This window comes from Megascapheus bottae, chromosome 5 (genome assembly GCF_031878675.1).
Source record: "Megascapheus bottae isolate mThoBot1 chromosome 5, mThoBot2.hap1, whole genome shotgun sequence".
In the NCBI taxonomy this organism is placed as follows: domain Eukaryota; kingdom Metazoa; phylum Chordata; class Mammalia; order Rodentia; family Geomyidae; genus Megascapheus; species Megascapheus bottae.
The window spans coordinates 62713870-62741106 of record NC_143513.1 but is presented as its reverse complement, the minus strand read 5'-3'; the positions used below and the strand labels follow the sequence as shown (position 1 = coordinate 62741106).

The 27237-nt window shown below is 38.7% G+C and overlaps 1 protein-coding gene across 1 annotated transcript; it reads right to left on the bottom strand.

Annotated features, from left to right (window-relative positions):
• Positions 1–5404: 5404 nt before the first annotated feature.
• Wnt16 (Wnt family member 16) lies at positions 5405–16020 on the bottom strand. The gene is made up of 4 exons (XM_090332372.1): positions 15728–16020; positions 15290–15543; positions 13145–13431; positions 5405–6953 (listed from the first exon to the last, which is right to left on the bottom strand). The coding sequence occupies exons 1-4, from the start codon at positions 15820–15822 to the stop codon at positions 6489–6491; spliced, it is 1101 nt and encodes a 366-aa protein (XP_090188498.1). The 5' UTR covers positions 15823–16020; the 3' UTR covers positions 5405–6488.
• Between the last annotated feature and the right edge of the window lie 11217 nt (positions 16021–27237).

Sequence of the window (27237 nt, the reverse complement as noted above, 5' to 3'; positions counted from 1 at the left end):
TGTTTATGCTATACTTTATGGAAGTTAAATCCATTTACCTATATTTTTCTTTATACTCCAAATGTTTACACAAACTAAATAATTTGATCCAAAATTGTTTTAATTTCATTCTACTTGCTTTATCCATAATCCTTGTTCCTTTTTAAAGACTTAAGCAATGTGCTTTATTCAGTGAGAGAGGCTAAAACTGGTCAAATACTTTTAAAAATGTTATGAAAGGGAAAATTTGCTTGTTGATTAGGTAAAATTTGGTACTTAATGTTCAATTATCTTAGTTGCTTAACAAAAATACCTAAAAATAAAGAGCTGTAGAATAAAGGAATGGATCATACCTGCCTTCGGTTACTAGAGATTGAACTCAAGGCTCTTAGCTTGCTGGGCAGCTGAGCTGTCATTTGATTCACATCTCTCACACAACTCTCCAATCTTTTTCTTTGTTGTTGTTGAGCTAACATCCTACTTCCACATCCTGAGTAACTGGAGCACAGGTGTGTACCGCCATGCCCAGAATAATTCCTCTTGTAAAACATGTCTAAGAAGGATTCTTACGTCTTGGCAAGATGACTTTTCTACCATGTACTTGGCTTTTGATTTTTGATAGTTAATTCCCACCTTTCTTAAAGTTCCTCTATTAAGTACACCTTGCATCTCTCCTTATCACTTGTTCCTGAGTGCAATCCCTTTTATTAGGACCCCAGATCAGAAGGGAACCATTTAATGGATTTGACAGTAATATCTAGGGAGAAGATAGTACTTTTACTGGAGGCTGTTCTTGACCTCTGACTTGCTCATACTATCTACCTTTTCTTTCATGATACCCTGACACCAAACTCCCCTTCATACACAGATGCAAAGCTAATCTTCCTAGTGAGTCACCATTTCAGATGATCACATTCGAATTTTCCTTGCTGTCCTAGCTTTTGAGAAAACACTAGTAGCTCCCCAGAGAATAGACCTTGGTACTTCTAAAAACCCAAATCTATACCAACCCCCTGCTGCAGAACAGATAGTGCTCAAGATGTGGAAAATGCCAAGGCTTGGATACACCCTCACACAGGTGCTCGTCACTCGCTCAGAAAAGTCTTGCTCACCATCAGGCCTGTTCAATATGAATTTTGAAATATTTTAAATTATATTGTGAAGGGGATGTGCAGGATGATACTGGACAAGGGGGTTCACTCTTGTAATCCACACCTACTTGAGAAGTAGAGATTGGGGGGTGTTGAAATGGTTTGAGACCAGCCCCTACCAAAAGAAAAAAATTAAAAAACAGCAAGATATAGTCTGTAAAGACTGGTGGCTCTAGTGTTACTCTGGAGGTAGAAGTAAAGATGATAAAAGCACAAGAATCTCTTAAACTAAAGGAAAAAAAACAAAAAACGGTTCCAGTGGTTAATGATGAAAGACCCTGAGTTCAAGCCCTACTTAGTACCACTGCCAAAGAAAAGAAACTGTCTTTTGTTGAATAGGGATGGTGATCATTCTTTTTGCTGGATGAGGGGAGGAGGGTGTTTATATACATGAGTGCTAAGTTATTACTACAATATAGACAGGAAGGCTTCTTGAACTTCTTGAACTCTGGGGAGGTAAGTCACCCTCAGCACTCAGAATGGTCTTTTGACAGGGAACAGGCAGTCCTTTATGTCTTATACCTTCCAACTTATTCTGCAAATGAGTAAGTCATATATGAAACTAGATTATGTTGACTTGGTCTACATTTTTAATGTGTTTTTTTTCTTTGCCACCACATGGGGAGGGTCTGCTTTTTCTAGAACAACTTTGTTTCAAATGATTTTAATCTGGGACAAATCACTTCTGGTGGTTTTTCCTTGAATGTGAGTATAAACCATCACAAATGGTAAATTTCATCCATCTATTGAAAATACCTTATGTAATAATTGGCTGTAAGCATAATAATAAAAAGGATGTAAGTATTTATTTTACGTCTAACTAAATTATAATGATCTTTAGCCAGAGTCATTTCCTTTTGCAAAAAAAAAGTTCAATTTGAATCCAAACTTAGCTCCACTGGGATCTAAACTACAAGTCAGCTTAAATCACTTGGAGCTTAGAAATCAAGAAGCAGCATATTTTAATTATATTTCATGGCAAATCTCAGTTCTTGTTCGTCCCATCACTCGCTGCTCCTTCACCAAGTTTATATAACCAAATGTGAAGAAACATTTTCTAGTTTTTATTATATTAAATTCTCCAAGGTCTTGTATATTGTCAAGACCATATATTGATAATTTGGATACTTTAAGTAGCACAGTAATGATTGGTAGTTAAGTGCACAGAATGAAGTGGGTCCATTCTGCATAATTGTACCTGATTACTGGACTTACAGTTACTGTATTTAGTTTCCTCATTCATAAAATGGGGGCCACAATAGTGGCATCTACTTTGCGGGGTTATCATGAGGGTAAATATGTACATATAATTTACTTAGACCAGTGCTTGATTCATAGTGTTTGCTGAAGCTCTTATTCTTTTTTCATAGAAAGTGAGTCCCTCCCCTTTCATGTTGTCCTTCTCCAAGAAATAATACATCACACCTGCTGTACAGTGTACTCAAGGCCTCTTCCCTTAGGAAGGACTTTTCTTGGTGTGTATGAGCAGTTCCTGGAGAAAGGATCTAAATTTTCATTCCCTCCCATCAGCCAAGTACAACTCATAATAATATAACTAACTGGCTCCAAATGGTTGGATTAATTTTTCAATATTTGATAACCTTTGGGAGGTGATGCAAGAAGCATCAGCAACTCACCAATGGGCCGTACAGCAATGTTTTGACAAGAAGCTTTTCTATTTCCTCATTTTAAGGAAAATCACAGTACTGAAAGTCCTTGAGAATATTCAAATGTATTTCAGTAGTCACTGTGTGTAGTTCCAAGGCTACCCAAACATATAAGTTCAGCTGTTAAGTATACATGATGAAAACTTTTTTATTGTTCTATTACAGTTTAGCTATCAGTCCTTTAAAACATGCACAGCACATTAAGAGTAAGGAAATAATGCAACTCACTTGCTGTTGTATAAAGTATGGCTATTAGAGAACTGTTTTTAATGTTATTTATCCAAGAGTACAGATAATGCCACTTAATATTTTGCTTGATTATACTCAACTGTGTATCATTCCTTTACCATTGCCTCTATTACATAGTTTTAAATTTTCAGAAGAGTTGTATTATTTATTTATTTATTTATTACTTCATTTTTTGGAGCCAGTTCAAGGGCCTGAATTTAGGGCCTTATGATCTACCTTTTAAACCACACCTCCAGCAGGTAGAATTCTAGACTAGAATGCAATACCCTGGGAGCACCTTCTTTCCTTTTTTTTTTTTTACACAATGAAAGCTATTTAAACAAATCAACTTTGGCCCACATACATAATCCATTGTGCTTTGGTGTTGCTCATCTAGCTATAAGTTCTATGTGGTGCCACGCACTGTCTCCTGTTTATAATCCCCCTTGTTCTTGCTAGGGCACAAAATGTCTTGTTCCTCCACAGTCAGGTACCTTCATTGTTAACAGCTTGGTTTTGCTCTACAGACCCACCTCATATTCAATCTGTGTAGTTTTTGTTAGACTGATCACATTATTAGTTCAGTCAAGGGCCATAACTTCCATAAAACACATCAGTGTACCTATTGCCCCACCCCAGCTACCAAAGGCCATTGTGATTGGTTTAGAGATGGACACACTAAACTAATTACAGCCAAGAACACCATCTTTGCTAAGCATTCTGATAAAGAAATTTTCCTTCTCTCCTGGTTGAGCAACCACAAAAGAACCTCTGTTTTTCCTCAGGATGAAATCTCCCTTTCCTTAAAATGAGTAGTAGGAGAATGTGAGGTGTGGAAGTATGGCTGTTTGTGTTGCTGAAAAAACCAAAACCAGGGACGAAGCTACTAGGGGCACAAGAATTTGGAGGCACACCCTGCTGTAGGGTCTACCTTTGACTTTGATCTAAGGGCATGCATCGTGTGAGCTTATGGATCAAGCTTCCCCTGATCATTACAGTGCTGATCTCTATAGTAACTTAGTCAAGCAATACATTTCCTTTTTTCTTTAAATCAATCTGGGTTAGATTTTCTGCTCCTTGCAACTTATACAGCACTCACTTACACAGACAAAATAGCCTAGACTGGGGCCGGGAGTTTGGCCTAGTGGTTAAAGTGCTTGCCTAGCATGCACGAAGACCCGGGTTCGATTCCTCGGTACCACATACATAGAAAAAAGCCGGAAGTGGTGCTGAGGCTCAAGTGGTAGAGCTCTAGCCTTGAGAAAGTCCAAGGACAGTGCTCAGGCCCTGAGCTCAAGCCCAGGACTGGCAAAAAAAAAAATAGCCTAGACTGTCCAGGTCCCTGGTCTTTGCAACTGGGCTGCCAGAATTACCATGGTGCTAGCTCTGCAATGACACAAATGACTGTGGCCTAATACCCAACTGTCAGTCAGCTGGTAAGATTAGTTGGTGAGTGTCTCAAGGATGGCTTTCATAGTAGGGCTATAGATAAGAAGGAAAAGAAGAACCAACAGAAACATCTCAGGAGGTACTGTTGTTTAGCATCCAGGAGAGAGGGCCCTGAGTGAGTATCAAATTCTGTTTTCATTTGTTTGCTTTCTTGCTTTTTAGACAGGAAAATTTCCTATCTAATGAAAGAATTGGTTATTAATAGACACAACAGTCTTCCTCTCTTAGGAAAGATGCTTATTTCCTTTGTGAAAAGGATATGAAAAGAAGTCTTTAAGTATCTCTATTCAATGTGTAGCCAAGCTCAAACACTAGCTTAGCTCGTTTGTCAATTCCAAGCCTTTATTTAGAAAACAATAACAAGAAGTATCATAGTTAGGTATTGAGTCCTGATTTTAATACTGGAACTTTGTTTGCTCTTTTACACAAGTAACTACTTTTAATTGGTAAATGAAATGTGAAGGAAAGTGAATGAGACTTTGGGGCAGGAAATCATTTCTTTATCTTTTTTAATAAGGAAAAATTTTCTTTGGATATTTTAAACTTAAAAAAATCTATTTTTCTACATAATACAGAAATATTTAACAATGTCTAAAATCATAAGCGTTTTCATTAAAATGCAACTATAAATAGTCCAAGTATATTTTTCATCTGGGACCTTGTAAAACATGATAAATACACATGCATGAATATTAAAACAAAAAAGATCACTCAACATTCACATGCCAATGCAGCATTACATACAACATAATAAATATCCAGGATATCAAATCCCCAAATTGATCATCACTCTGTTTGAATTCTTTTTTCCAGTTAAGACATCAGCTTTATAATTCATTATAACATTGGAAGTTAAGCATAATTAATGTGGAAAGAGAATTTTAAATAAAGAGAATTCTCTTTTTTGGCTACATATTTTAATCTGTAGGATATAAAGCTGTCATTTTGCCAAGACATTGACATCTATGTTACTTGTTCAATTACCTTCTTTTTTTCAATTTTAAAGAAAAGTCAGAGTTAAAGGTCGGAATAGAAATAGAGTTAGTCTTATTTCTGAGATATTATCATTGCCTGACCTCTTGGGCTTTGGCAATAAATATCATAAGTCTGAATACATATCATATAACTTAAATACTGTATTTACAAAATATAAAACTTTTAGCCAAATACTATAAAAATACTGTCTTTACACATGTTAAAGAATGCTTTCTTTTACAAAGAAAGAACCATTTACATTTTTATCTACTTTTCCCACATTTCCAGAATTTGAGTATCTCAGCATTGAGCTTTGTATACAATTGAATTACATATCCAATTATGAAAGATTGTGCTACATCTTACAGAGGCACTTAAATTCCAAATAAAATGTTTTACTTTTTTCCATTTTGATATTTTGTCAGTTGTTAGACATCTCTAACAAACACTAGGCCTAGCATATCACTTATGAAGTTTCTTCCTAAGTGTCCTTCTTTTGAAGTGCTTGAATGAGTAAGTAAACACCCACCAGTTAGCTTTTCAACGTTTCTGTATGTACAAACACTTAGTAGAATTTCTTCAATTAGAATACTGAAAGAATAAATGTGATTCATGTCTAGTGCTCCTCACTGCTCTAAGTTGTCATTATTTAATAAATGACTAAAGTTGCCTCACCACTGTTGATTCCCATAACTGCATTCCCTACTGGAGGATCTTATCTTGAGGAAGGACCAGATTTCCAGCATAAGACCTCGCTTTCTCTTTCGAGTTTAGGAAATACACTCATCCTCCTTGCATGTCAAAACACATTTCCCCACAACCACCCAAAGATTATCGCAAACCTTTTCAACTTCAGAATCCTAAAACATCTGCAAGGCCATGGTGGATTGGTTGACAGTCAAGTAAAAGAAACCAGAGAGAGGCCCAAAGCTCTGAAAGATTCCCATGAAGGTGATACATTTGCCTCCCCAGGCAGCCCCCACTGCTTGCAATTCTGTAGGCTGTGGCCTAGGAATCTTCTTCTGGCTGGAGGGGGGTGTCATTTACAAGTGTGCACATCAGTCATGCTTTCACACTTCCGGCAGCGGACATAGCAGCACCAGATGAACTTACACTCGCACCTCTCCACGTGTCTGACCACATGAGTGTTGTAGCCTCGGCCACAGCAGAGAAGGTTACAGCCATTGGCACCTTCCGATGTGCGGTTGCATTCTCTGCCTTGGGTGCCTGGAATTCCCAGTTTTTTATCCTCTACGCAGTAGTTGGGAGACTTGTGAACATAGAGCAGGTCGTCGTCGTGGATCGGGATTTTCCTCTGATCTTTCTCTCTCCTGCGCACTTTCCTCCTGGCTTTGTCTGATATTTGGATACTGTTTTCATATTTATCCTTTAACAAATGGCCAATCTTCTCAAAAGAAGACATGGTTTTCCAACACGTTTTCACAGCACAGGAGCCGGAAACTCCGTGGCAACGGCAGTCGACTGACATTAACTTGGCTACAGCCTGAAACCAACAGTGATTCTGTTCAAGTGTCATTCATGAAATGTATCTGACAACAGAGAGCTCAGCTAGCCTATTCACCTAACGGATCTGCTCCCACCTGTGTATGGTCCAGGTGACCCTGAGAAACTCACACCCTACTCTAGACCTTCAAAACCTGCAGTTTCAATGAAAGTGTTTGAAGGTTCTGAGTGTATTAAAATTTAAGAATGGAGAGAGCAGTTGTCCTCAACTCAAATAATGCATGGAAATATCCCTGGGACATTGCAAGTAACCGATGGTGAAACCCTGGGGAGTTTCGTTTAAATGATTGGGCTGAGATGATCAGGCGACTTCAATGGCATCCAATGATGATTGCTGTTGATTCAATTGTTAGGTTTTTTTTTTCTTTTTTTTTTTTTGGTGCCATCCCTGTAAAAGTCACCCAGATTCCTGGGATCATTTCCTTGACACAGAGACACCCTTTCTCATCCCATGAGAAACCCTGACTGACCAATTTAAGGTTGTACAAATGGAGAAAGGGCTATAGAGTATGGCTGTGTCCAGAAAATTCATCATCTTTTCTGGAAAATTAATTTAGAACACATGTCCTATCTTTAGTGGATCAGCAACACTACCCCCCCCCCGCCCCAGCCTAGAAAATAGAAGGTGATGTTTCTATATTTTTTTCATTTCTAAGCACTGAGCTCAGTTTATATAGATTTATTAGATTATGTACTTTTGTTATAGCCTACTGCTGGTGCAGGGCAAGAAATAAATGACCCTCTCTTTAAAGAAATAATTACAGTAAGAGTTAAGATACATGTTACAATGGTCCAAATGATGATACAGAAGCAATATAATGATGTCAAAAGTTTTAGGCCTCATATAAACCAGCATCACTTCCTTTAGTCCCCAGACGATGGCAGAGTAGATTAATAAACCATTATGACCAGCTGCAGACTTGACTTTCTGTCAACATGCTGGGAGAAATGAAAGATGGATCTATATACCCAGTGAATTGAAAATGATGCATGAATTTTTACCAAAGAAAAGGGGGGGAATACAGTATAATTCTGCTCCCAGTTCTTATCAAAACTATGAAATAATAAGGGACCACATTTTGCTACCTTGTACCAAACTTAACTTGGACATGTTTGCAATAATGCCATTTTCTAACAATTTAACAAAATTTCCCAAACTAAGTAGTAACACAGACTATTTCAAATAATAATGGAGATTTATTTGTAACCTTAAATGAGAGCATGTGGCTTTGGTTGTCACGATGTTTGATGTTTTTAGTAGTGTTTGAATAATAAACAACATAGTGAGCCAGTGGTTTACAGAATACAGTACTTTTGCTCTTTTTGAATTCAGAAAAGAGTGATGCTAACAAATGAATATATTTTTTAGTGACCCAGAGGGGAAAAAGTACATTATAGTGCTACAAGAGACATTTATAATATATGGTGAACAAGCTTATTTGGTTTAATTGCTGATGCCTGATATTCACAAAGCTCTCTATTCCTTAAGAAATTTATAGGCAAAAAATATTAAAATGTATGCCATCTGCCTATTTTCATTCAAAAATTAAGTGCTGAACAATAGGAGAATAAGAATTGGGTTTTAGCTGATAAGAGATGGGTAATATAATAAATGGTCCATGAAAAGCACTAAACAAGGGAACATATATTTGTGTGTGTTTGTGTGTTCAAACCAGATCATTGTTGTATATAGTGACTGTCATTTGCTCTGGCTGATGGCAGATCAGTCAGACACTATGTAAAGTTGTCAATTTGCAAAGCAAGAAAGTAGAGTAGATCTTCTTTGAACACATTAAGTAATGAATTCTGCTCACAAGCAGTTTTAACTTACTCTCAGTGAGTAACTTGCATGTAGCAAGTAGTAAACGCTACTCTCATGAAGATGCTTGTGGTGTTGGAAGACCTTGAGCCCACAGGCTCAAACCATCCCCTTTAATCCTGTCCACAAGGGTGTCAGTCCACAAAGTGATGTGCCACTTTACACTCAGAGTTTGGGTGGATTTCTGTACCCTAGAAAAATAGCCCTTTAGGTACCTGAAGTTTCTAAATTTTCTGTTACACACCTTTGAAAATCTTTATATTACATCTGAATTGTGACACTGTAAGCAGAAAAAGATAGCATTTTTATCATATATGTTGTGCCAATATTCTTTCTTACTTTCCTAGAACGTACGTATATAAATGAACTTGAAGGAAAAGAATCACAGAAATTTGACCTGAAATTTACATGATTAAACTTCCCACAATTCTCTAAAATTTAAAAAAAAAAGGGAGGGAGGGAGGGAGGGAGGGAGAGAGAGAGAGAGAGAGAGAGAGAGAGAGAGAGAGAGAGAGAGAGAGAGAGAGACAGAGAATAAGAGAGAATGAGAGCTTAACTTATAGTATACAGTGTTTCTTGAATAGTTTTATAAGTTATTTTCAGTTTTTTAGGAAATAAATGCTTTACACCTAGTAGATAGTTAATAAACATAACTATCTATGATTCAAATTTCACAGAACTATTAACTGTGTGATTAAGACATTTTCATAAGTTGGAGATACATCACATAAGATCTTCACATGCAGAAAGACAAAGTTAGTAAAACAGAAAAATGAAAGTAGTAAATGGAAATAGATTTAAGGAAAACACATGAACGTTCATTAAAAGGCATATTCTGGATTTTTCTCTCCTTAAGGGTTTTAATTAGCATTAAATAGTCATTCTGATCTGTGGTGATGGCTCTGTCACTTTCTGGTAACGGGAAAAGTTAAGAGAATAGTAACCGAAAGGATTGTATGTGGTTATGAGAAAATTCCTTTCTCTAGTTGTTGAGTTGTTAAGGTTTATAACGATATTAACAGAGGAATGTTTCGTTAACTATTACAAACAGATGTGCACATTTTGATGGAATATTCTTAAACTGTGGTAGAGTAATTTGAAAGGTGGCATTTAATGTAGTGGGCTTTTCCTGTAGGTTTTTCTTTGATTAGTTTCTAACGAGGTGAAATAGGAAAGATGTATCATCGATACTTTTTGTTAAAATAGAAACTGCTTTAGAAGTGGTTTAAGGACTGATTGTTCTCAAAATTGGACTTAGAGGTAATAGAGCGGGTGGAGACTATTTGCCAGCAGATTGCTTTACCCAAATGTTACCAGGAATGGGCAGAAAATTGTTTTGGAGTGTTTCGTGACTAACGTTTCATTTTGTCAACTATCAGATGATCCATCTAAGCTCTGAAAAGTGCGACATACAGTTGTATATATGGATGGAAGATTCCAGTGCCTCTGACTCATTATGTCCCTTTCTGTCCAAAAATATATTTGAACCTGCTGAAAAGCAAAACACATATGTGTTGTTCAATGACTTCTAAATATTCTTGAAGCAGGTCAATGAAAATTTAGGGTTGGCCCTCCCCACTTTGTTGAGTTACTCATCATAAAACAAATTATGGGGTAGGGAAACTTAAAAGTTTATGAGGTGGACATGGTAAGAATGGAAATATTTTAAGCACACCAAAAGCAATACCCATAAATATTCCAAGTCACATTATTCCCAGAAGTTCTGTCCCTGGAAGACATCACATCATTCTGTTGGCCAATCATCATTCAGCAACATTATTCTTGGAGTCATAACTTTAGGAATGGTGTCAGAAACCAAGTGGGAATCAGAGTATTTAAGGTCAGCGGTTAAGAAAATCATCTATCCTGCTCAGATCACTACTTAGCGCCAGTACCCACATTTTTCTGAACACTTTCCTACATCTTGAGTTTGGAATTTTGAGACTAGAAAAAAAAAACAGCTCAAATGAATGCAGATTTTGGGCATGACTCAGGTGAATATATATATGGTAGATTAAAATCTTAATTGCTGATATTGAAAATTGAACAGATTGCTCTTCCGTGTAAGATAAAAACTAGGAAAGATGTTTTTTCTTTTTTTCCCATCTCATGTGTGTGCAAGGAGCAGTGGGGGAGGGAGGGTGTTGGCTACCAATGGAAAAGAAAACAAAAATGTTTTGAATTATAATACCTCATGAGAAAAGACCAATGAAAACACCAGTGCAGCACACTCAAAATAGCCAGGTAAATATTTTGTAATATTTCAAGACTATTCAAAACAGTATGGGGAAAAAAAGGTTCAATAGGGAAAACTGAAATGTGCAATGTGGGGTGTGTGTGTGTGTGTGTGTGTGTGTGTGTGTGTGTGTGTGTGTGTGTGTTTAGGTTTAAGTATTTTTTACTTAGATAGAAAAATAGAAAAAAAATCTATGCCATGTGGGAAAATTGAATTTTGTTAACAAATAGTGGGTTAAAATTGATGCTAGCTTTTAAATTATTTTCATAAAATCAGATAAAAAAGAATAGTTTAAGATCTATATTAACAGTTACAAAGACAAATATTGGCCATCTAATTTATGAAAAACATAAGATAATGTGAAAGTTACTGCCTAAAGTTACTGATAAAAACATATTTTAGATTACTTGTTTTATTCCTAACTTTTGAAACAGTATTGCTCAAAAGAATTAACCATGCCACAAGCTTCTGAAGTTTGGCTTTTTGGTTAAAACTACCAAATTAGCTAAAGCATGGCTACAGAAGACATGTTCCATGTCGATAAAAATATTCATTTGGTTGTTTTTTGTTTTTGATTTGCTATATCTTATAGTTCTTAACTAATTTAACTCACAAAGACCATATGTTGTTTACCTTTAACCTTCACTGATTTGCTAAAAATGATTATTCTTTTACTGGATAATATTTAAATTGAAACAATACCTTGTTCATTACTATTTTTAAGGTAAAACTTCAGGGAAACTGGACATGAGCATACCTGCAGTATTAACCATAGTTATTTTAGTAACACAAAACAACTTTAAAATTTTCTAAAGAAAAACATGGAAAGTTTATATTGTTATTTTCTGCCTTGCTTCTATTTTACGATTTTTGAGTTGAATATTCCAATTGACTTGAAAATTTATATGGGACTTTGGAGAGTTATGATGACCTGTTTACTGGCTTTTCCATTTTTGTGCTTTAAACCAAGACAGTGAAGGAAAGAAGGCTGGCAGCTCTTCTGCATGAACTTTCACCAGTCACTTGCCAAAAAAAATGAAACAAATGCAGGATATACTTTAATATTCCTTAGAGATGCAGCGACTTGTTTTAATTTACTTAAGGAGAATATCACAAATCGCAGTGACTGCTTTGGGACCTTTCTAGGTGATTGGACATTTACAACAATATATAATATATGCTGACATGCTCATCCTGAAAAGTTTATTATGATACAGAAAATATAAATTCATAAAAGTTACAACCTTCTAGCAAAGGCACTGGGAATTGTCAACCAATCCAATTATGTTATAAAATTCAGACTTTATAGCTTCAGCATTCAGTAATGTAAATATATGAAATTAAATTAAGCTCCACATATTCTATTTTAAGAAAACAATGTAAAAGATTAGAACTCATGAAAAGAGCTTAATCAGGTGATAGTTCGTCAAGTTTACCTCCCTCCAACCTACCTTCATTAGCGCTACATTAGAAAATCTCCATACAGTTAACATAACTATTACTTCTTTACATTTGTTTGTACTTTATGAACTTTTCACATGAACTGACATTACTTCATTAAAAATCACTGTTTCCCTGGAAAGTTTCGCTCTACAAGAAAACATTAGTTAGTGGCTTGAATTCCTTAACAAAAAGTATAAAACTAGAGAAAAGTACAAAACTAGCACATTAAGGAGCCACTGCCAACTAAAAAGCTGCTTTTAAAAATTATACTCAAAATTAACCAGCCTTTCTCTGATTCGTGATCAAGTAACATTTGAATTAATCTCCTGAGAAAGATAGGCACTGTAAATCCTACCCTGAAATGGCCAATATCCAGTTAAGAGAGTAAAAGATAACAGACCAGGCACTAACATAGTATTATTTTATAATTGATGTAGATATAAAAATGTACAACCACTTGTTCATTCTATAAGGTTCGATCCATATTAGACACATTACATAAACCGAATATATTCACAATGAATATGCATTTATTTTTTGCATACATAAATATATATCTATTTTTTTAGACTCTGAGCACCCAGTTTTAGGGCATTTGTACTGACTGATTCACCTAGAAGGACAGCCCTAGTCTTAGTTGCCTACTGACACAGGTTCTATTTCTACTACATACCTGTCTCCCAGCTTCATTATTGTGGAGGTTCATTGCTTGTAGTATTTTGCTTTCTTTTCCTGTGGCATTTCTGATGGGGAGATCTAGAAACTTCTTGCTGAACCACATGCCATATTGGACATCATCAGAGCAGCCACCCCAGTGCCAACCCTCACTGGCTGAGCCACCGTTCTGCAAGGTGGTGTCACAGGAACACTCGGTCATATTGCCTGCACTACAGGACCTGGTCACAGAGTGCACAAGGCCTGCTGCCATCACTGCATAAATGAAGGCTGTCTCCTTGGTGCCTGGAATGAAACATGAATGGATTAATTAAACAGCTCGATCTCTTGTGTATGCTACTACTTGTCCTGACTGGGCAGTTTTTGAACTGCTTACAATGGATACTTTAGTGAATACATATATAGAAAACGTTTCCCACTAGAGTAGCCTTTAGAAAAAAAAGGCATTAAAAGAGTAATGGTCAGCATCTCAATTAAGAGAATTGTTATTTTCTATGTTACACATTATCCTTGTACCTTAAAATCATATTTATTTTTTTTTCATTAAGCTTAGTGCTTAATAGAGAGTAATTGCTCAATAATACATATTGAATTCAAAACACTATGGATATTCTGAATGGTAGAAAAAATAGCTTTGAAAATAGATTATCTTTTAAAATTGGAAAGCGTGGCACCCATAAAGTATAAGATGAAAACTTTGTTTGAAGAAATAGTACATGTCATGTGAAAGGGTATCAATGTATGTGAATTAATGCACCTTCTATCTGGCAAATATCATGTAACCCTTCTATTAATTACAATAAAAATATATGAAAAAAAGAAATAGTACATGTCAGAATACAAATTAAGACCAAGAAAACTTAGTAAATGAATGTTAGAATTTACTTTCAAATAGAAGATTAAATTTCTTTTAAATGAAGGAGAGGGGGTGATACTATCAAGATGATTACCATGAAACACAATATTTTAAACAGGGCTGGCTGATCCTCTTTGATATAATTAATGGAAGTAGCACAGCTGAAATTTCATTAGCAAAAAAAAAGAATTGTTATACAAAAATATACTGAATTGAAATAGATGCATTTGAAGGGAAGTTTAAACTAAAAATCTTTGGAAATGAATGCTGCACCAAAATGGTAATAAAGTGGACCAGCAGGAACTCGGCAGGTGACTTCCCTCTTCTCCCCCTTTTCCAGGTGTCGCACCCTTCCTCCAACCAGTCTTTTCCTTCCGCACTTTCCCACTGTTTAGAATACGTTTATACTACTTTTTTTTCTTTACCTCATCTTCCACACCCTGAGGTGAATAATTGTAGGCTTTGGGGAAAATGCTATCTTTGGTGGTGAGGAGCTCAGGGACCTCAGGAAAGGGTCCAAAGCAGAGAGAGAGAGAGAGAGAAAGGAAACGAACTTAAAGAAAAAAGCAAAGCACCTTTCAGCAACGGGGTCCTACCATTCTTAGACTCTGGCTATTCCTAAAACCACCCTGACGCCCCGTACCTTTAGTCTCACTGAGTCACTGCGTCCCCTGCAAGAAAACTTCATTTTTGCGCTCCTGCATCGCGCGCCTGCGGAGTGCGCGCGCGGGGAGAAGGAAGTGAGGAGCTGAAAGGACAACAGAGGAAAGTGCAAAAAAGACCAAAAAAAAAAAAAAAGTAGTGTCCCTAGGTTAGCTGCACGTGGGAACTGTCGAAGAGAGTGTCTTAAAAAAATGACAGTCAACCTTATTCTCTCCGGAGTGAATAAACGCGGCGCTTCGGTGCATTAGCCTCTGGTCCTGGGCTCGCTGCGCACGAAGCTGCTTAAATCAAAGCAGATGGGGCTGCAGAACTCCCTGTGGCCGGCTGCGTGTTTCTCCAGCTGGCCACTCACTCGGGGTTCTCTGGGGTCGGCGGGGTGTGGGGGGGAACCCCGTAGTTGTACTTTAAGTCGGGCGCTCGAGGAAGGAAGAAGAGTCGCAAACCCCGAGTGTTTGCATCTGGGTTTGTGGAAATCACCCCCTTTTTTTGTTTCCCCTCCCAAGATCGCACCTGCACCCCAAGATCTGGCCTCTTGTCGTGCCCAATTCCCTGCCCTACAAAGACGCATTTAGAGCGAGGGGAGGAGGCGCAGGCAGGGTTTGTGGGTGGGGTCGTGGGACTCACCGCTGTGGAGCTCATAGCCAAAGAGCGGGCTGGTGCCCGGCGCGGCCGGGGGTGCGGCGGCGGCGGCGAGAGTGCAGTTCCATCGCTCGTGTCGGAACTGGCTCCTGCACTCCTGAATGCCCAGCCGTGCGCCCTCGCGGATGCTGGGGAGCAGGTACGGCTTCCTCTTGCACAGCTCCTTCTGGCGGCTGTTCAGCGGCAAGTTGGCGCAGCCCAGCTTCTCCGGAACTCCGAAGGAGGCGATGCCCAACCACCTGTAAGACGCCGCCACCACTAGCGAGATCCGAGGCCCGGCTCCCCTGCCCAGCCCCAAACGTGCTCCACAAAATGAAGTCTCTGCTGCTAGTGTCTCCGTCCGCCTCCACCCCCCGCCCCCACGCGTCCTCCAGACCCCGCGCCCGGCCTCAGCTGAGGGGCTCCTGCAGCCCCCATACTCACATCCAGTTTCCTTGGCCTCCGCAGGGGAAGAACGCCAGCAGGGCCGCCCAGAGCGCGCACAGGCGGGGCAGAGCCAGGAGAGCCGCGGTGACCATGGCCTTGGCATGGAGTCCCCAACCCCGGCCACTCCGCTTCTGCCCTCCGTCCCCAAGGGGCCCGCAGGGTCGGAGGTCAGTCGTCTATCACTGAGTTGTCTCTAGTCCTCTTTCTCTTTGCGGACCACATGAACAAGTCCAACAATTATAGGGGTTCTGAGCTGTCTCCCTCGCAACCCCCAGCATGGGAGGGGGTGGGGGAAGTAGGGTAGCGCCCTCCTCCGGCTCAGAGTGACCCAAGTGCGGAAGAGGCAGGAGCGCCCTTTACATGCCAAGGTGAGAAACTTCTGTGGATGCCTGGGCATCTCCATAGCTTCAGCTTCCTCGCATCTCCTCCCCCTTTGACCGGGCCTGGCTTTTGATTGGCTCAGCAGTAGACCCGCATCTCAGCCTCCTGAAACCCCAGGCTCCCATTGGCTGAGCGAACTCTGCAGGGAGAGCTGGGACCCGCGCCCCTGCCAGCACGCTGCTACTAGACTAGGGTGGGGTGTCATGATCTTTCCTCTGGTCACAGCTAGCTGGCCCCTGTGGCTAAGCAGTGATTCAAGTCAGAAGGGATAGGGGTGCTTTTTGTCTTAACAATCCTGGGTGGAAACATGGTTTGGATGGGAAATAGGAGCTGCTCCTACATCTGGATTACACTCTGAGGACAGTGGCTGAACGATATCTCTGTCCCATTCCCCTCTTTCTTCTCCTTCACCTCCCAATCTTCATGAGTCAGGGTTAGCACCAAACAAGTGGGCTTTCCAGACCCCTGTTTGAAATCTCACCTTTAGAAGACGTCCAAGGGTGTGGAAGGACTTGGATTCCTTGACATTTACATGTGCACTCATTCTGAGTCAAGGGGAGGATTCCGGTCTGACATCAAATCTACCATATTTTAAAATTACAGTTTTGTGGGTTTTTTTTTTACTCCGACTGACTTATTCCTGAAGTCCTTGAGAACGATATCATCCCAATCAGAAAGAGAAAGGGGAGAAGTGAATCTTAGAGTATATGAGGGCAGCCACTTCCTCCCATCTCTTCAGGCCTGTTTTGTCCTTGCGGATACCTTGAACAGAGCCACACACGGCTGTCCGAAACAACAACAGCAAAAGCATTGAAAATACCTAGTGTGTGCCCTATGGGCTGTGAAAAGAGGTTCCCTTTCCTCAAGGGTACGAGATAGCCAAGCAGACAACTGTAAAACAAAATACTTTGGAAATGACAGTCATGGAGAGAATAGAAGAATACTCTTTGGGATCAAATATGCTTCAGGAGCAGGCCGACCTCCAAGCATACTTTCTCGCATGTGCAGTAACATTTGCTAATACTTAGCCCCAGTATCAACCTAAAAACAATGAAACATTGCTGAATTCCCATCCTATCCCATTCACTCCAGTTTCCAACAAATATTTATTGCTCTGTACACTGTGTACCAGGTCCTAAAGCCACATTGTAATTTTTAGACAGTCAAGTTGATGATAGGGTATAGTTACTGATCCAGAAATATGTTGGCTAACGGTTAGTGGGCTCTCTGAAAATCGGAGCCCTTATCCAAGCTCACTTTATTCTGTGTCTCCATCATGCACTCATTGCTGTACCACTGTTACACACAGCATTTGAGATTGTGTGTGTGTGTGTTGTTGTTGTTGTTGTTTTGCTTTACTGTTCAGCACAGTTTATTGAGTAAATTAACTTGATGAGGGAGATCTTAAGCAGATACCTAAATGGACTAAATGCTGGAACACAGGAAGAACCACAGGGTGATTGGGAGGGAAGTGGTGCAATTTCTGGCATAGCAGGGATGGTGTTCAGAACATCAATCTCTTAACATGATTTTAGGGCCAACAGTGGTAAATGTTTGAAAGAAGTTGTTGGGTTTTTTCCCATTAATACATACATACATATATATATGTATATATATATATTGAGGCAATTCTGAATGGCACTGAGTCATGTGGTACAGGAGTCACAGTTTACTTGACAAGACAGAGGAATGAACAGGTAATGTCATACAGTGCAATAAATGGAAGGATAGTGGCCATGAACACATCAAGAGGAATGGCCAGTTTAGGAGTCCAGAGAGAAGAGTCTCTGAATATTTATTTCCTTGTCTCCACAGGAGTCCAACATTACACATGTGTCCAGTCCAAATAGACTTTGGACAGTATGCTATCCTTTAAGTATAAGAACGCCGAATCTAGAAGTTTTTCTTTTTATCCCTGTAAAAACGGAACTTATTTATTTACTTATTTCCAGGAGGGGTTTTCATATTGACATATCCATCATGCATAAAATGTATTCTGACCCGACTCACCCTCTCATAACTCCATCCTGTTCTCTGTCCACTCTTCCTGAATCAATTGAAACAAGCTTCACTGTCCATTTTCTTACACACACACACACACACACACACACACGCTCATAACCTATTCTAGTCATGGTCACTCTCTTTCACCCCCTCTTTTCTCCTTCCTCCTACACCATACACAGGACCTGTTTTGCCCTCTTTTCATTTTTTTAAAAGTCTATGTTAATAGTTAAGAGGGATTTCAACTTGGTGTTTCACATATGTGTATACTGTACTTTAATCAAATACGTCTAACAGTTTCAAATACCAGACACAAATTTTAGTGGTTCTGAATCTCTTCCATAGGGTCTGGGGTTTTAGGGTTTGTTTTGTTTATACTTGTAAAGCAAAGAAGATGTATTTTTAGGAGTTTGGCTGGCTGAAGATTTTACCCATGTAAGTATCTGTCTTGTGTGGGGTACTGCAAGTTTCCATATGCTGAGAGCCTGCTCTCAGCACTGCTCTAGAGCATTGCTCTGTTCACCATAACACATTGTCTCATAATCGAATTCAAAGCTATTATGTATGTATGCATGTATGTACATATGTATATGTGCGTATATATGTGTATTTTCTGACCAAATCTCATATCCCCAAGTCTTATATGTGCCCAAAGTTTCTTTATATCATAATTCAGATCTACCATTTAAAAATTGACTTTATTTTGAGGTAAAAAAAGTTCACAACATGGACATCTGTTGAGGAGCTCTCTGCAAATTGGGACAACTAGGACAAGTGTTAATTTAACAGAACTTCTTTGAAAGAAAATATTTTGCTAGAGCAGAAGATGCATTTTCTATTAAATATTGTTGGCTTTATAATATGCACAGCAGAAAAGCCATTGACTGATTAAATATGGCCTGATGCTTGCATGTTATATAAGCTTTCTAAGGCTGTGGTGCCCATTTCTTATTTTTTGTGTTTATTTACTTATTTCTTTTAGTGATACTAGGGTTCAAACTCAGGACCGTATGCTTGGTAGCCTGATGCTCTACAACTTGAACCACATTTCCACTCCTTTTTTAAAACTCCTAGTTATATTTCAAAGAGTATTTCAGGCTTTTGGATCAGGTTAGTCTCAGACCTTCATCTTCCTACCTTCTCTTCTCATGTATCATGATACTATGATATTCAGACTATTGGTTAAAATAGGCTTTTGATAATATTTTTTAATTGGGATTGATTCTGAACTAAGATCTTCCCAAACTTTGCTTCCTGAGTAGGAGGGATCTTGCATAGCACACCCAGTTCTCAGATGCCCTTTTCTGTAAATTTTAAAGTTCATGGCATTAGCTATTGAATAAGTGAGAGTTAACACAATGTCATCTTATGATCTGAGCTCACCACTTAAAACGTGAACAATGCTATTAGAAAACACATTACTTCAAAATAACTTGCATAGATAATCAAGGTGTTTGTGATTTCTTTTTGTTTTAAAAATAAATTTATTATAATGAACAAATATAAAATCTGGAAGATGTTCTTAAACATTTTTACAACCAAACAAATAAAAAAAAGTACAACTCTTCCTTGGTTCCACACCCTATGAGATACAGAATTACTGTGAACAGAGATGCAATATAAACCTAAACATAAAAGTCTCATTCATTGATCCTAAAAAGATCTAAAATATTATATTCTAAGGGAAAGTCTTCCCAAATCAGGAAACTAACAATCCATTTGGCATTTTCACAATTTAATTTGCTTTCTTTGTCATTATGATACTCATTTGCAATGTGAAGGAACAAGAACAGGCAACATGTGATTCTGGATATTACAAGGAGGACATTAACTTATTTTCCTTGTAGAAAGGAAAGTGTTTTTGCACTATCCTGCAAGAAGAGAATTTAGAAATGGAAACGGTATGTGTCAAGGGCATTCATTTCACCCAAAGGAACTTTCACAAGGTCCTGAATGTAGATTGCAGTCATCTCTGACCAGATGATGCAGCCAAACCAGATAAATAGGTGGCTGGCATTAAACATCACCTCTCATTCAAGCAGTTGTAGATTACTAGTTAAGGAGAAGTCAGGGGAGTCTGTTTCTTCTGGTAGTTTTCTCTCAGTCCCTGGGAAACTCAGTAAAAACTCTGCCTGCACTGATATGCCTTGGACTCTGCCTCTGGCAGCCCATCAGAGGACAAGACTTCTAAGGGCCCTGTTGTAAGAATTTCTGTTGCAGATCACAGAGACTTATGCACTGGAAACTGACACCAGCAGCATCCCAGCTGGTTTTAGCTCCCATGATAGAACACAAGATGAGAGGTGACTTTTTTACATAACTGGGTTCCCATCCATTCTATTTTAAATTCCACCTGGATGCTGCAAGTGTGGGAGAGAGCACAGGCCGTGACCACTGGCGCTTAAGAAGGGACTGACAAAACATTCTGATGTCCTGCTGTCCTTTGCTGACCTGAAAGTCCTATAGTAATAAATGAGTCTCTGAAGGAGCCAAGAGGCAATACCAGTGACAGTGCCAGAAGTATAGAGTAGGGGTTGGAAAGAGATGATATCTTGTTGTTGTTGTTGTTTTAATATTCACAACTACGGAAGTTACAACTTTTTGTCTTATGAAGAAGCCTCAAAAACTGTTACACAAAGTGGCTGGCTCTTGATTAGCCTCTCCTGCCACCTTGCTTAAACAAAGTATAAAAACTCTCCTAATCTGACAGTGCCTCATTTCTAGCAATATTTGTAGTCATTTATTTTTTTAAGTGACAATAGTTCCTGAAAAACAAGAAAAGTCACTGTGGCCCAGAGGTACAAATAAGCAAAACTCACAACTCTGAGGTACATAGTCTGGATTCTTTGATTATGCATGAATTTTTCTAAATAAAACAACTCTAACAGTTCATTACTTATGACTGGTTTTAGCAAACTATCAAGAAAACTACTTCAAAAATCAATTATTCACACTTTCAGAGTACATTTGCTCACATAGACTAGTCAAAAATCATCACAGGCTACTGGATCTTTTGTATTCAAGGTTGTTTATAAAATAAATCATTGGTACTATCCTCATTAAGGTAGGAGCAAGTAAAAGTGGGCTTGATAAATTGGATCCTGCAACAAACAATGCTTGGTATTGATTATGCCTCAGTCTCTTCATTTTTCAGAATTATTATGTGAAACACATAGAAATGTTGCTTTTGGTTTTCCTATATCAGTTTCAACTCACTGGTTTGATGTCTAAACCTTTTCATTCAGAATTTACCCACAGTGTTATTTTTTATTTTATTACTAAATTCACTCCATTTCCTTGAAACATTTTTTTTTTGGGTGGGTCATGGGGCTTGAACTTGGCCTGGGTGATATCCCTGAGCTCTTTAGCACAAGGCTACCACCCTACCCCTGAGCCCAGCCCCACTTCCTGTTTCCTAGAGGTTAATTGGAGATGAGTTTTAGATCCTTTTGTGCCAGGGCTGGCTTTGAACCTTGATCCTCAGATCTCAGCCTCCAGCATAGCTAGAATTACAGGCATGAGCCACTTTGCCTGGTTAAAACTCATTCTTTTTAAGCATCCCAATTTCTTTCTTTCTTTTTCATATATTTTTTATTGTAATTAATAGAAGGGTTACATTATATTCACCAGATAAGAGGTACATTACTTCACATACATTGATACCCTTTCTCATGTCTTGGTCCCCATTTCCCTCCCCCCATCCCACCATCTTGTTTTCCTCCCTTCCCTATCCGACTTCAAATAACCAAATATGCATATATGCAATATATCAGATAACCAAGTGAAATACTGTAACAATATGAGATAACCAAGGGACAGCAAAAGAGATGAGAGATAATATAGTACATTAAAGATAACAATCACTCATTATATGGCTTTGTTTCTATATCCTGGAGGTCCTTTCATTTATTGTCATTCTATATGGCCTTAACTATCTAGGTTTTGTTCTATTGTAAATCTCTTAAGCATCCCAATTTCTTTGTCCCTTTTCCACAAATAGGAATTATTTATTTATATTTTAACTTCTTGAGAAACACTGACTCCAACCTCAGATCTTTTTCTTTTCTGCTTATCCAATTTTAGCAATTCTTGGTCCTCCACTTGAGGAGACCACCATGGTTAATTATAACCTCCTCTCAATTCCTAAAGCACGTTAGGTCAATACCACAATATGTGCCTCTAAATTTTTCTTGCTTTATTCTAGCCTAATATGCTGTGGTGATTTTTTCAATCAGTTAGATTATGATCAGCTTAAATCGAGGAGTATAAGTTATCTTTTATAACCCCCCCATCACCCATTTGCTTATAAATGGCAAGGTTTCATGGCAGGGTTGTGTGGTTGTGATTTTTTCGGATAAGGAATCTCTCATCAGAATTATGGAATCAACTAAACATTAGAGCCAGAGTTGTCAGTACTAACATAATTTACTGTTTTGCTACTTTTCAAAGGGAAATCTGTCGTGTCTTGTATCTATCACACGTGTAGTATGTACACATGATTCTAGCAAGTTCTAAGGAGACCACCAGATGGCTACCTCTGCAGCCTCTACAGCTGCGCTTTTTGCTAGTGTTTGGGGATCAGTAAGTAGGCTGATAGTCTTTATTCCTTTCAGTCTGTTCCCATTCCAGATGCCTCTTGCAGGTAAGTTTGAGGAGCAAGACTAACAACTCGAATTCTTCCTGGAGATTTTCCCCAGAGAAAGCTTTTATTTGAGTGGGCAAGCACACAGAGCCCAGATTTATGAGAGCTTAGAGACATAAACACAGAATAAGCGTGAGGTGTGTCCCCACAGCAGACCCTGTCACCTTCTGTTAATGATTACAGGAAAGGAGGCATCTATAACCAAAACAGCCCACTGCAAGCTCTCGGAGGGGTTCACAATCTGATGAAGACTCCTGGTGCCAGACCAACTTTTGGGGTTGTCACATGGCTTAGTGAAACAGCTTCCAAAATGGGCTGAAAAACCACAATTTTGATATCTTGGGCCAGATGCCAGAACAGAGTCAGAGTCCAGCTGACTGAGTAAAAGATTCCAGTTGCTACTTTAGCACCAGTGCATTGTCTGAAATCCCCAGGGCACACTATGAAACCAGCACCAGACAAACACAGTGGAGCCATTTTTTAATGCTGTTTGGGGGAGTGATAATATTTGCCATATAGGCTAACTGAGTTACAGCCGTCTTGGACTGAAAGGAGTTTCCCTTCAGGAACTGATTTGGTACTCTGCATATCTTAATCTTCTAGTAATTGTTGGCAGTTGAGGGTGGGGCTCAGGGCTGGAATCTTACCCTCATACCCCACGAGCTTTGCCCCAGGGATTCTGATGAATAAAGCATGCACTTAGAGAACTGCACTAGTTTGGGCAAAGTATCAGCTTTAGCAAGGACAAAGCTTTCTAGTGGTGCTAGACAATATGAAAAGGAGTTTCCTATTCCTCCTTGCTGGACTGCAAACCACTGAAAAAGCAAAGCTGAAAAAGCAAAGGTGACCAGTATATCCACCTCTTGTGTCAGTCTGAGAGGCTATGTAGGTCAATGGGACTGTCCTGAAAATTCCTGGCTAAACAACATCTCTAATAAGCACTAATTCAGAGGGAAGAAACTAGGAAGGGGCTACAATAAATGAAGAGCAGAAATGCTACTTGAGAGTATGGAAGTCTAGGAAGAGGGATCATGCAGCCATCTTACTTTAGAGACAATCATGGTTAAAAACAACAATAACAACAACAACTTGATTGGCTGCTGTTTTTCCAAGGGAAGGATGGTGTAGATTGGAGTCCAGAATCCTCCATATAGAAGGAAGAATGGAGGATATGGAAGTGTAAAGGAAATCTGCAGTTTCTTGGGCAGAGAGATGTTAAGCAATTCTGCTATACCTACTGTAAAGTGTAGTGATTCAAGTACTCAAAATTCACAGGAAGGCAACTTGGATGGTAAAAGTTGGCAGCAGATGGGCTGAGTGCCCAAGGAGGACTACTAAATCACTATTCATTGAACCTCTTATTATCAGTAATTCCCTGCTACACAGGTTAACTCAGAAGAAAAATGATTTTTATCAGAGCTTGTGGTATCCTACATAATATCGCCTACCTTTTCAATTGTAGAACAAGTCTTAGAACAAATTTACTTTGTTTTACTGCTTGCCATTTCCTTTCAGAACATTAAAATAAATTCCCGATTCATTGTACTGTGTCATCTTAGACAAGTGGCCCAGAAGAATATGAGGAAAGTAATTAATATTAATACAACTAATAATAAACTAATGTCTTCCAATGAAGACAAACAGAAAATCAATCAATGTCACAGAAGTCATAGAAGTGCTATGTTATATAAAGTGTTAATGCATGTTGATGATCATAAAAATATGAATATTTACAATTATTTGTTGATAGAACTTAGTCTAGGAGAAACATGTTATAGATGCTGAAGACTAGATGCATATAAAGAAAAATTCTTCCCTTTGGGGGGCATAATGAAAGCCACTTGACAACATTTGCAATAGAGGGTCATTTTTGGTAGTTGCTTTAAGGTGTGTCTTACTTGGAATTTCAAAGTGAAGAAACAAAAGAGTTGTGAGTCATAGATATACTTCACAGCTGGAGAAAACAGAAGAAGCACTTAATAATATTGAGCCCAGCTATGCTGTTTGTCTTTCAGGCTTCATTTTTATGCAGTAACCTTCAGCAAGGCTTGGATTCTTTCTATGTAGCTCTTTTTTTTTAATATTTTAACTTTGCTATTTGCTAGGCTAATCAAAGCATGTAAGAGAGAATCAAAAGATATTTTCTAAAATAATTGAAGTAAAATGATCCTATCCTGAAAATTATTATAACATGATAGATTTTAAAATTCATATATATGAAGCATTGATTCAATTTTAAAAAAAATCTGACTTTACTCTTCCCTAGCAGAAGTAACAACTTTTGTTTCTTTCAACAGATTATTTTGATATTTTTCTTCAGCTTGTTAAATGTAATACTTAGATTTGTTAACTTTTTTATTTTTATTCCTTTAGCTTTTAAGCATTATATACAATCTTCCCCTACGCCTATCTTGAACACATGTCATTTTAAAGCTCATTTCTATTTCCTTACGGATATTAAAATTATGCTTAGGTGAACAATGAGGTTTGTATTATTATTGCACACTGTTATTCATAATAAGCCATATATTGTACTTGTTTTACTTTTCTCCTTGTTTCCCCCCTCCAGTTTGCTTAAGTATCTCATAAGTTGACATACTCTAAATACAGAATTTAGGTTCCACATGTAGAGGGTCCTAAATGATGCTGTGACATATGTGTACAATGTAGAATCAGTGCAGAAAGCTAATTAGCATAGTCATGCACTCAAATCTTCATCACTTTTGTGTGTGTGTGTGAGTGCGTGTGTGTGTGTGTGTGTGTGTGTGTGTGTGTGTGTGTGTGTGAACACTGGAAATTTGCTGGGCAATTTTGAGAGCTTATTTGGAGGTTCCAGCAGGGGTGAGCAGCTACTCTTATACCCTTGACCGAAGACCGATCCTCCTCTATTGGGGATGGTCGTCCTCTTTGTCCCAGCACGCAGCTTCGGGAGGGACGCACTTAGTTTCAATATACATCGACAAATCCTCCCAAACACCCGTTTTCTAGATTTCCTCAGCTGAATGGGGAGTGCTAGCAGCTTCATTGTGACAGTGTCTTACAGTGTTCCACAGACCTGATGTAACCAGAATTGACAGCATGGAGAGATACCCCACTGGGAAGCTTTTCGGAAATCTCCTTCATCTTCATCCCAGTGATCATGTTTTTCTTGTTTTTGTGTGTGTGTGGAAATGTATGATTTCTAAGAGTTCTTCTCATGTTCTCTCCATCTTCCTTTTAAAAATGAAGTGTTTTGTTCTGATTTTAGCTGTCTATCACCTATCTACCTACTTATCTGCCTTGTATTTCTTGGTTTCCCTTTTCTCTCTAAAACTTTTCTACAAATTTAATGACTGGAAACAACATACCATTTATCACCTTGCCCGCCTGGAGGTCACAAGTTTACAAGAGACCTCGAGATACTAGGGTGCACTGGAGGCTGCAAGGAGGCTGCCCATTTCCTGAGCTTGCTGAGTTTCTAGAGACCCTCTGTCCTCTTCAGCATGCCGTCTCTGGGACTTCTCTGTCATCACATCTCCTTTTCTGTCCATGAGCTTCTTGTTTCCTCATTTCAAGGATCCTTATCCTTGTCATATTGGGATCATACAGGCATTCCAGGGAAAATGTTCTCACCTCCAGATCTTTAACTTAATCACATTTGTAAAGTATTTTTACCATATGAGAACCACATTTATAGGTTTCTGAGATTAGTTTGCTTTAGTGTGATTAATGATGACCAACAAAAGGACACTGACATTCCAGTATCAATCTTGTACAGGGAATTGCATTATGAATTTCATTATTAGCTCATCCTGGATTATCCGGGTGTTCTCTAAGTATGATACAAGTGTTTTAATGAGGGACAGAAGAGGCTACACAAAAGAGACAGAGCAGGAGATGGCCATGTGAAGGTGGTGGGGGCTGAGTGGAGTGCTGGAAGCAGAGCTTGGAGTGATGGCTCAAGCCAACCATGGAGTCAAAAAAGCAGGAAGCTTGGAGGTAATGAATCATTTCTTTTAGAGCTTCCAAGAGACCCTAGCCTTGGTGGCATCCTGATTTCACACTTGAGGAGAATACATTCCTGTTGTTTTAAGGCACTTTGCTTCTGGTACTATGCTCCAGCAGCCCGAAGAAGTTAACATAGAGGTGCACCTACTTGGGGAGAGACTCTTACTCTCTGTAACATAATATATGAATGAGACATTTTGAAATTGTACTTCTCCCAAGGTTCTTTTTTTTTTTCTGTTGGCTTTGTCTCCATCCACCAGTTTAGAAACTTGCCACCGGTATCCGGTAATCCTTGGTAGAGTAGATGTTCATGATTATAAGTGGAATACTTAGCCAATTAGCAGTTCTGAACATGTGGGTAGTCCTTCTTGACTTGGGTTGTTTATGGTGACCTTGATGAGTCATTTTACTGGCACATCTCCAGTAGGATTATATTTATGTCTTGTCTTTTATGCTGGTCAGTTGTCTCAGATAAAAACATTTCTATTTCCTG